This window comes from Macaca nemestrina, chromosome 8, assembly GCF_043159975.1.
Source record: "Macaca nemestrina isolate mMacNem1 chromosome 8, mMacNem.hap1, whole genome shotgun sequence".
NCBI lineage: Eukaryota > Metazoa > Chordata > Mammalia > Primates > Cercopithecidae > Macaca > Macaca nemestrina.
This window is the reverse complement of record NC_092132.1, coordinates 60,145,739-60,155,596: the sequence shown is the minus strand read 5'-3', so window position 1 is coordinate 60,155,596 and position 9,858 is coordinate 60,145,739. Positions and strand designations below refer to the sequence as shown.

At 42.2% G+C, this 9,858-nt stretch overlaps 1 protein-coding gene across 3 annotated transcripts in view; it reads left to right on the top strand.

Moving 5' to 3' along the window:
- Positions 1 to 1,604: 1,604 nt before the first annotated feature.
- LOC105477135 (E2F transcription factor 5) overlaps positions 1,605 to 9,858 on the top strand; it is a 45,335-nt gene continuing 37,081 nt past the window's right edge. The window contains exon 1 of one of the 3 annotated variants that reach the window (XM_071068033.1): positions 1,605 to 2,083. In XM_071068033.1, the coding sequence (XP_070924134.1) occupies positions 1,850 to 2,083 (234 nt within the window). In that variant the 5' untranslated portion in view covers positions 1,605 to 1,849. Of the gene's footprint in view, positions 2,084 to 4,167; positions 9,613 to 9,858 lie in introns of those variants that run through there. The other 2 variants (XM_071068034.1, XM_071068035.1) reach the window with 2 other exon arrangements.

The window sequence follows — 9,858 nt, the reverse complement described above, 5'->3', positions numbered from 1 at the left end:
CTTCCTAATTCAGTACGTTCTAAGAAATACTCTTTGACAATAATCAATAAAATAAATTTGCAAAACATGTCAAATCACATAGAGATAGCCTTTCTCACATAGGTTGTTGGAAAATGGTTGCATCAACTGAATTTTTCATGTTTTACTTCAGATTTTCAACTTTAAGTTTATAGATTTATTTGATTAAAATAAAGGCTGTTATGAATAGGTTATTAATAAAGGTTATAAAGTTCTGTGCCTATGATGTGTTATATAAATGGTGTGTTCAGCTTTACTAGTTAACGCTGCTGTTGTATTTGATGCTACTTCAGTGACCTTTTTTTGTTAGTTTATTGTTATGTAAAATTTAGCAAAATCTTTCTTTGCATGAAATCTTCCTGATTAATTACTGCCATATGGAATCATCTTTTTTTTTTTTTTTTTTTTTTTCCAGACAGAGTCTCACTTTGTTGCCCAGGCTGAAGTGCAGTGGTGCCATCTCGGTTCACTGCAACCTCTGCCTCCCAGGTTTAAGAGATCCTCCTGCCTCAGCCTCTGGAGTAGCTGGGACTATAGGCGGGCACTATCATGCGCAGCTAATTTTAATTTTTGTATTTTTAGTAGAGATGGGGTTTTTACCATGTTGGCCACGCTGGTCTCGAACTCCTGACCTCAAATGATCTGCCTGCCTTGGCCTCCCAAAGTGCTGGGATTACAGACGTAATCACCAGTAAGCCACCGCTACTGGTCTCATTCACCTAATCTTTATTGTCTACTATATTCAAAGTGTTGAGTGTGACACCCAGTCATTTAAAATTTAGTCTGGATTCTCAAGAGTTTGTAATATAATGAGGAAAAAAAATCCCAACTTTCTTTTACTCGTATCTCCATGATGTCATTTGCCATCAACGGTTTGGAATATCACTGAAGTCCAAGGGCCTGTGGCTACCCAATATTCCAAATACAATATAATTTGGTTCAAATAAGATACTAAGAACTTTGGTCAAACACAGGAGATCTGGAATCTAACGGCCTGTCTTTGGCAATTCACAACTTCTCTCTCTACGCGTTTCTCTATGTAGAAAGGAAAGGCCTTAGAAAGGACTGATGAAAACCAACCCTAACACTCCACGATGCCTTTTCTTGTACTCCGAATCTAAAAGGATGAGCTATAAAGTAAAACGTTGCACTTGGTCCAAGTCATTGAAATATTTGCAAACGATGCTAGAGCTTGAAAAGAGCAAGATAGCAGAAACCGTCCAGAGAAAGTAAGTAACCCACTGCAGAAGCTCTGCAAACTGAGCAGTCAACCAACTTCACGGCTCAAAAACGTTTGGCCGCTGGGCGTTGTGACTTTCTGCCCAGATAAAAGTCTTTTTTCTTTTGTTTCCTTTTTTTCTTTCTCCCTGCTTTGCCGCGTGAGATTACCATTCCTCGGGTCAGCTCGCGAACGCCAGGGAGGCGAGTGTGAAACACACACGCCGACACCCCTCCTCCTCCTCGTGCGCTCCTCCTTCCTACAGAAAAATGTGTTTCTAGGCAACGGCGGGCGGCGGCGTCACTTCCTGCCATTTAAACTCAGGTCCCCACCCCTCGCAGCCCCTTCTCCTCGTTTCCACCCCCTCCCCCCACGGTCGTGGGCCTCATTCACGCTTCCCCGGGCTTGGGGAGGGGGCGGAGACCCGGCGTGACAAGCGGCCCAGACTCCCGTGGGCGCCGCACACCTGTTGTTTGCAGCAGCCGGCGACCAGTACTGCCGCTCTCGACCGGCGGGGAAGCGGCCGCAGCGGAGCCGACCCGGCAGGTGGCCGCGGGCGGGGCCGGCGAGCGAAAGTGCGCGGGGGCCCGACCACCGCGGGGCCGGGACGCGATGGCGGCGGCAGAGCCCGCGAGCTCGGGCCAGCAGGCGCCGCCAGGGCAGGGGCAGGGCCAGCGGCCGCAGCCGCAGCCTCCGCAGGCGCAAGCCCCGCAGCCGCCGCCGCCGCAGCAGCTTGGGGGCGCCGGGGGCGGCAGCAGCAGGCACGAGAAGAGCCTGGGGCTGCTCACTACCAAGTTTGTGTCGCTGCTGCAGGAGGCCAAGGACGGCGTTCTGGATCTCAAAGCGGTGAGCTCGGGAGGCGGGGACGGGGGCGGACTTCGGAACCCGTGGGTCCCGGGGAAGCCCAGCCCCTCGCCGCGTGGGTGTAGCGGCGTGGTGTAGACGCGCCTAGCGGGGACCCGGGACCGGACAGTCCGAGGACCATGTGGCCTGCGCCCAGGTCCTGTACGCCAGGATGGGGGAGGGACGAGGGACCAGGATGGCCCCGAGCGGACGCGTAACCAATAGGGCCCGGCGCCACGCCGGGCTCTCGACAAAGAGCCCAGGACCTCGAGCGCGCCCGCGTGGCTTCTGTCTCCGGGCGCAGGGACCTGAGGGCAACCGAGTGTCTGTTGCTCTGCGTCCACCTGTGGCAGAGGCTCACGGGGTAACGGGCGCTTTGCCCGGAGACACCGTGGATATCGATTTTGCTGTTAAGAATGGATGGTTTTAATAGGCAATTCCAGTTGGAACCATGTTCCTGTAGTTTAAATAAAAAGGAGGAAAAACAAAACCCAGTCTGCCATCTCCACCAGATGAAAGGAAAAAAAAAAAAAAGACTACTTCTTTCCACGCCCCTCCCCGATAAAATAGTATTGTCTTCCTTATGCACTTCTTTCATCACCCTGATAGTTAGGAGGGATATTTGATTTGTGACTTCATGTGGCATGTGGCATGGGTTTCTAAAAATGAGATCTGCTATCACACAAAAAGGGGATATTTTACAACTTTCATCCAAAGAGGTGGAAGTGCTCAGTAAACTTTCTCCCTGCGTCGTCCTTTACTGCGTTCAGATTTTTCAAACAGGAGCAGGCATCAAAAGCTGTTCTGTCATACAGAATGACTTAACCGATCTAGGAAGGATTTGGAAGAATTCACCAGCGCTCAGGATAAAGAGAATGTGGTCACTCTGCGCGCCAAGTTTAAGAACCAAAGTTTTAGAAACAAACGAAAAGTACTAACCGGTCAGTAATCACTGCAAATCCCCTTTGACTCCCTAAATGTGTCCTTGGAGGATTGGGACCGGCACCCAGGGGAGTGCCTGGACCACCTTACCTGGCTAGAGAGTGTCACTGCATTCTCAAGGCTCTGCATAAAGCAGTGGCAGCTCCCTGAATGTAAGGGCCAAGACTTGCAGGGGCCAACTCTTCTGCTAGAGGCCTTCCTCCAGTGTAGCCCAAGGGGAAGTAGATCTTTCAGTGCCCTCTCCGTTCCCTGGATATAGTTGGTGTTCAGTCAGTGATTGTTGAACTGAATTATCTAAATTGTTCAACTTCATACAAGTGAGGCATGCTGCACATAATTTGCATTTTGGTAAGTAATTTCTACTATTTTCTTTTTGAAACGTTATTCCTGGAATTTTTTTTCCCACCTCTAGAAATTCCTTGTTCTCTTTTTTCCACCACAGCCCCTTTTTCCATTCTCTCCCTGAAAGTGATGTATGGCATGTGTAGTATTTCAACTGTAGTGAATTAAAATGGATTCTGTTTAAAGAATTTCACGGGAAGTCATGACGTTATCAGAGAAAGCCAGGAATGTTACAAAGTACAGGTTGCAAACTGCTGTTCAAAATCTAGAAATTCAGCTGTAGCCTGTGACTTTATTGTAAGAAAATCAGGGAAGTTTGGGGTTTTCCGGATAAAACTGAACTCTGATGACCAGACTTTGAGGTCTTCTCCCTCAGCTTGCCTCAGGACATGGTATAACTTTGCCTTTTCTTGACTTGAAATTCTTTAGCTTCCTCCTGTTTCATCTGTGGCCATATAATTGCCCTACAGAAGTCACAGAGGCAGTGAGTAGGATATAAAGTTTGATATTTCATAGCAATAATTGCTTTATTCATTCTGGAACTCTCTTAAAAATTTGAAGGTTTCTACAATAACACTATGTCTCATATTAATGACTTTATACTCCTAGAAAAGAGTTTGAATGTCATTAGTTTTCGTATATATATATGAAAAACATATACATTTTATGTATTTTACATCTTTTTCATTTATTTATATATACTTATATATGTAAAAATCTTACATTGAAATCTTTCTGATGATATTTTGTGTTGTACACCATAGTAAAAGATCGTTAAGACTTTTTTTTTTTTTTTTTGAGATGAAGTCTCACTGTCGCCCAGGCTGGAGTGCAGTGGTGTGATCTCTGCTCACTGCAGCTCTTGCCTCCCGGGTTCAAGCAATTCTCCTGCCTCAGCCTCCCAAGTAGCTGGGATTACAGGTGCCCGCCACCATTCCCGGCTCATTTTTGTATTTTTAGTAGAGATGGGGTTTCACCATGTTGGCCAGGCTGGTCTTGAACTCCCAACCTCAAATGATCCGCCCGCCTTAGCCTCTCAAAGTGCTGAGATTACAGGTGTGAGCCACTATACCATGCCCATTAAGACATGTTTGATAATACATATTAGAGATGGACTCACACTGACAATTATAAATTTCCTCTAATTTGAAATTATAAAGACACATTTTCTCTTTTTCTTGTATTCTTACTTTGGTGGGGGCATATTTCAGCATAATTTTTTTGAAACTTTTAAGTTATACACTTGACTTTTTAAAAGCAGTTGAAGGAACTATGTATATATATGGTTTTTTGGTTGGTTTTGTTTTTTTGTTTGTTTGTTTTGAGACAGGGTCTCATTCTGTTGCCCAGGCCAGAGTGCAATGATACAATCTAAGATCAATGCAACCTCCACTTCCCGGGCTCAAGCGATTCTTCTGCCTCAGCCTCCCAAGTAGCTGGCACTACAGGTGTACACCATTATGCCTGGCTAATTTTTGTATATTTAGTAGAGACAGGGTTTTGCCATGTTGTCCAGGCTGGTCTCGAACTTCTGAACTCAAATGTATTCGCCTACCTTGGTCTCCCAAAGTGCTGGGATTACAGGCATGAGCCACCGCACCTGGCTTTGAAGAAACAGTTTTTGAATATTCCAAATAATAAAAAAAGTATATCAAACTTCAAGTAAAATATTCAAATATTTTGGATATCATAAAGTATCCTAGACCACATAGATGCTATTTCTTTTCTGTCTTATACTGCTGAAGAATAAGAATGTAAGGTTGTATCTTAGTGACACATTTCTTCTTAATAGTATAATTAATTGAAAACATGGCTTGGCCAGGTGTGGTGGCTCACACCTGTAATCTCAGCACTTTGAGAGGCTGAGGTGGGCGGATCACCTGAGGTCAGGAGTTCGAGACCAGCCTGCCCACCATGGTGACACCCCTCTCTACTAGAAATACAAAAAAATTAGCCAGGTGTGGTGGTGGGTGCCTATAATCCCAGCTACTTGGGAGGCTGAGGCAGGAGAATTGCTTGAACACAAGAGGCGGAGGTTGCAGTGAGCCAATATCGCATCACTGCACTCCATCCTGGGCGACAAGCAAAACCGTGTCTCAAAAAAAAAAAACATGGCTCAACACAGAAAATCAATTTTAATAAAGCTGTTATAGTGTAACTTAACAATTAGGAGGCAATAGAAAGACATTGAAAGTGATTTGAGGAAAGTTTATTCATTATCTCTGCAGCTTCACCCACACTATATAGTCTCATTTACAGTAGTGGAGGTGGGATAGTTATTATTTCTTTATTCCAGTGAGATAAGAAATTATATCATGGTTATTTCAACCTATGTGGTTTGCCAGTTTATGCTGTTAATAGCTAATATATATCAAGAACTTACTACATGCAAAACATTTTACATGTTTTTAGCTAATGTTATCCTCTTAACAACAGTGAACATTTTGGCAGAATAGCCCCATTTCACAGCATAAGAAACTTCTAGTTAAGTAGGCCAAGATAGGTTAGATAACTTGCCTGGAGTTACACAGTAGAAAGTGAGAGCTAAGATTCAAAACTAGACCATTTATTGTTATTCTCTGTGTTATACCATCTTTCAGTCGTCTTCAAAAATAAATGTATGTAGGTAGGTTTCCATTTGTGTAAGGGCATGGAAAAATGCCTGATTATTCTTATTCCTCTGCCCATTGTGAAAAGGGAGGTACTGCACTCCTGAAAATGAGGGTATTGGTGGCAAATTCTGTTATTGCATAAATTAAGCTAGGATTCCACTTGTTCACAGTTAAGAATTTGAACAACTGTTAAGATAGTCATGACTATGTATCTGTATGTTGTTTTGAAAATTCCTATTAAATGTAAGTTATAACTAAATTTATACATCTTATTTGCCATTTTGGTGTCATCTTGAGCTTTTTTAAGCATGATGAAGATTGCTTATCTCCTTTATTATAATTCTTTAACTTACAAATTACCTGAATGATACCTGAGTTAATGTGATAAAGTATGGTGCGTCTTATCTGACAGGTCCGTGATGCGTACCCGTTTATGATAGCCTGAGTTACATACATCCTGGGATAAATAAATAATTTAAGACCCTAGTTTGGCCGGGCGTGGTGGCTCATGCCTGTAATCCCAGCCCTTTGGGAGGCTGAAGCAGGCAGATCACGAGGTCAGGAGATCGAGACGATCCTGGCTAACACGGTGAAACCCCGTCTCTACTAAAAATACAAAAAAAATTAGCTGGGCATGGTGGCGGGCGCCTGTAGTCCCAGCTACTCAGAAGTCTGAGGCAAGAGAATGGCGTGAATCCGGGAGGCAAAGCTTGCAGTGAGCCAAGATCGCGCCTCTGCACTCCAGCCTGGGTGACAGAGCGAGACTCCGTCTCAAAAAACAACAACAACAACAACAACAAAAGACCCTAGTTTATAATACCGGGCAAATATTTTAAGGTAGAATTAGCCTAAGGAGAGAGATGTGGGTAGTACAGCCAGAACTTTAGTGCATGCTTACAGATACTCGGGACCCTTCAACTCCTGGGTGTATTCCCAAAGAATTGAAAGCAGGGCCTCAAGAAGGTGTGTATACACCTGTGTTCATAACAGCAGCATTCATAATAGCCAAAATGCGGATGGAATCCCAATGTCCATCAATAGATGAGTAGCTTAACAAATTATGGTATATATACAATGGAATATTCTTCAGCCTTAGAAAGGAAGAAAATGCTGACATATGCTGCAACATGATGAACTTTGAGGATATAACGCTAGGTGAAATAAGTCAGTCACAAAAAAAGATAAATACTGTATGATTCCACTTATGTGAGGTACCTAGAGTAGTCAAATTCTTAGAGGCAGAATGGAGAAGGGTGGTTACCAGGGGTTGAGGGAAGACAGAATGGAATTTGTTGCTTAATGGATGTTAGAGGCTGAAATATGTCCCCCAAAATTCATATGTTGAAGACTTTACCTCCATACCTCAGAATGTGATTGTATTTGGAGATAGGGCGTTTGAAGATAATTAAGCTAAAATTAAGCTGTGACCTGATCTAATCTGACTGGGGGCCTTATGAGAAAGGGGAAATTTGGATATACAAAGAGACGCCACGGATGCTCCCACCCAGAGGAAAGACCATGTGAGGACACAGCAGGAAGGTGATCATCTGTAAGCCAAGGAGCGAGGCCTCTGAAGAAAACAAATGGGCCAATGAATGCCTTGATCTTGGACTTCTAGCTTCCAGAATTGTGAGAAAATAAATTTCTGTTGTTTAAGCCACCCAGCCTGTGGCACTTTGTTTTGGCAGCCCTAGCAAACTCATACAATGTGTATAGTTTCAGGTTTGCAGGATGAAGTGTTCTGATGATTGGTTGCACAATGTTGAGAATGTACTTAATACTACTGAACTGTACACTTAAAATGATTAAGATGATAAATTTGATGTTTTATGTATTTTGCCACAAACTATCAACAATGAGATACCACTGCATATTTATTAGAATGGTGAAAAATCCAAAAGACTGACAACACTAAAAGCTAGCAAGGATGTGGAGCAACAGGAACTCTCATTCATTGATGATGAAGATGCAAAATGGTATAGCCACTTGGGAATACAACTTAGCAGTTTCTTAGAAAACTAAACATATTCTTACCATACAATCCAGTAATTGTGTTCCCATGGTATTACCCAAAAGAGTTGAAAACTCATGACTACACAGAAACCTACACGTAGATATTCATAGCATCTTAATTCATAATTGCTGAAACTTGGGAAGCAACCAAGATACTCTTCAGCAGGTAAAAATATAAATGTTGTACATCCAGACAATATAGTATTATTCATGAAAAGATATGGAAGAACTTTAAATGCATATTACTAAGTGAAGGAAGCCAATCTGAAAAGACTGTGAACTCTATGATTCCAACTATATGACATTCAGAAAAAGGCAAAACTAAGGAGACAGTAAAATATCAGTGGTTGCCAGAGGCTAGAAGGTAGGGGGGATGAATAGATGGAGCACACACCGTGTTTAGGGTAGTGAAGCTATTCTGAATGGTACCATAATGATGAATACATGTCATTATGCATTTGTCAAAACTCATACTGTAAAACAGCAAGAGTTAACCCTAACTATGGATTTTGGATGATAATCATGTGTAGGTTCATCAACTGTAAGAAATGTACCACTCTGGTGCAGGACGTTGTAAATGGGGGAGGTTGTGCATGAGCAGGGACGGGGGCATATGGGAGCTTTCTCTACATTTTGGTCAATTTTGATGTGAATTTAAAACTGCTTAAAAATACAAAGCCTTTGTTACCTGTGGAAATAGAACTAAAATAAAATATGAAGCCTATTAAAATACATAGATAAAGATACATCTATTCCAGGGTCTAATCATTAAACATCTATCAAATGCAAGGCGTTTGGCTAAATGGAAGAAATAATTCTCAGGAGACAAAAGCTATATCATAGTGAAAAATATTATACTATTACTAAATGACTAGCACTGTGCCAGGTACTTTCCTTGTGTTCATTTAATCCTCATAGCAAAAGTATAAAGGAGATACTACATCTCCATTTTCTGATTAGGAAATCAAGTCATAAAGAAGTTAAATGGCGTACCTGATATCCACAGTAAGTGAAATACAATAATCTAATGCCAGAATTGATGCCATGAACCAACATGCTAAGCAAATGGTATACCTACCTCTGAAGTTTTTTTTGTTTGTTTTTTTATGAAATGGAGTCTTGCTCTGTCACCCAGGCTGGAGTGCAGTGGTGCCATCTCAGCTCTCTGCAACTTCCACCTCCTGGGTTCAAGCAATTCTCCCACCTCAGCCTCCTGAGTAGCTGGGATTACAGGCGCATGCCACCACACCTGGCTAATTTTCGTATTTTTTTTTTTTTTTTAGTACAGATGGGGTTTCACCATATTGGCCAGGCCGGTCTCAAACTCCCAACCTCAAATGATCCACCCACCTCAGCTTCCCAAAGTGCTGGGATTACAGGTGTGAGCCGCTGCTCCCGGCCCTGAAGTTTTGGCATGATTTGAAAAAACAACTTTAATAGATAAAAGAAGAAAGGGAGTCAGCCATCTCATTTTTCTAGTTCTGGACAAGATAAATTGACTTAAAACTTAAGACACCAGTTCTGAGTTTTTGGTCCTTATCCTGCCACTTCCCATCAGTGAACATGGCCACGAAATGTTTGGATGAGATACCTATTAATGTGCTTACACATATATTTGACTGGGTATGTATATTGTATTATGCCATTTCTTTAGTATGATAAATATTGGTATTTTAAAAAATATTTATTTTTTCTGTTTGTATTTCTTAAATTGATAGATAAAATTGTATATATTTATCATATACTGTATGATGTGTTGAAGTATATATACATTGGCTAGCTAATTAATATATGCATTGCCTCACATAGTTATGATTTTTGTGGTGAAAACACTTAACATCCAGCATTTTTTTTGTTTTATTTTTTACT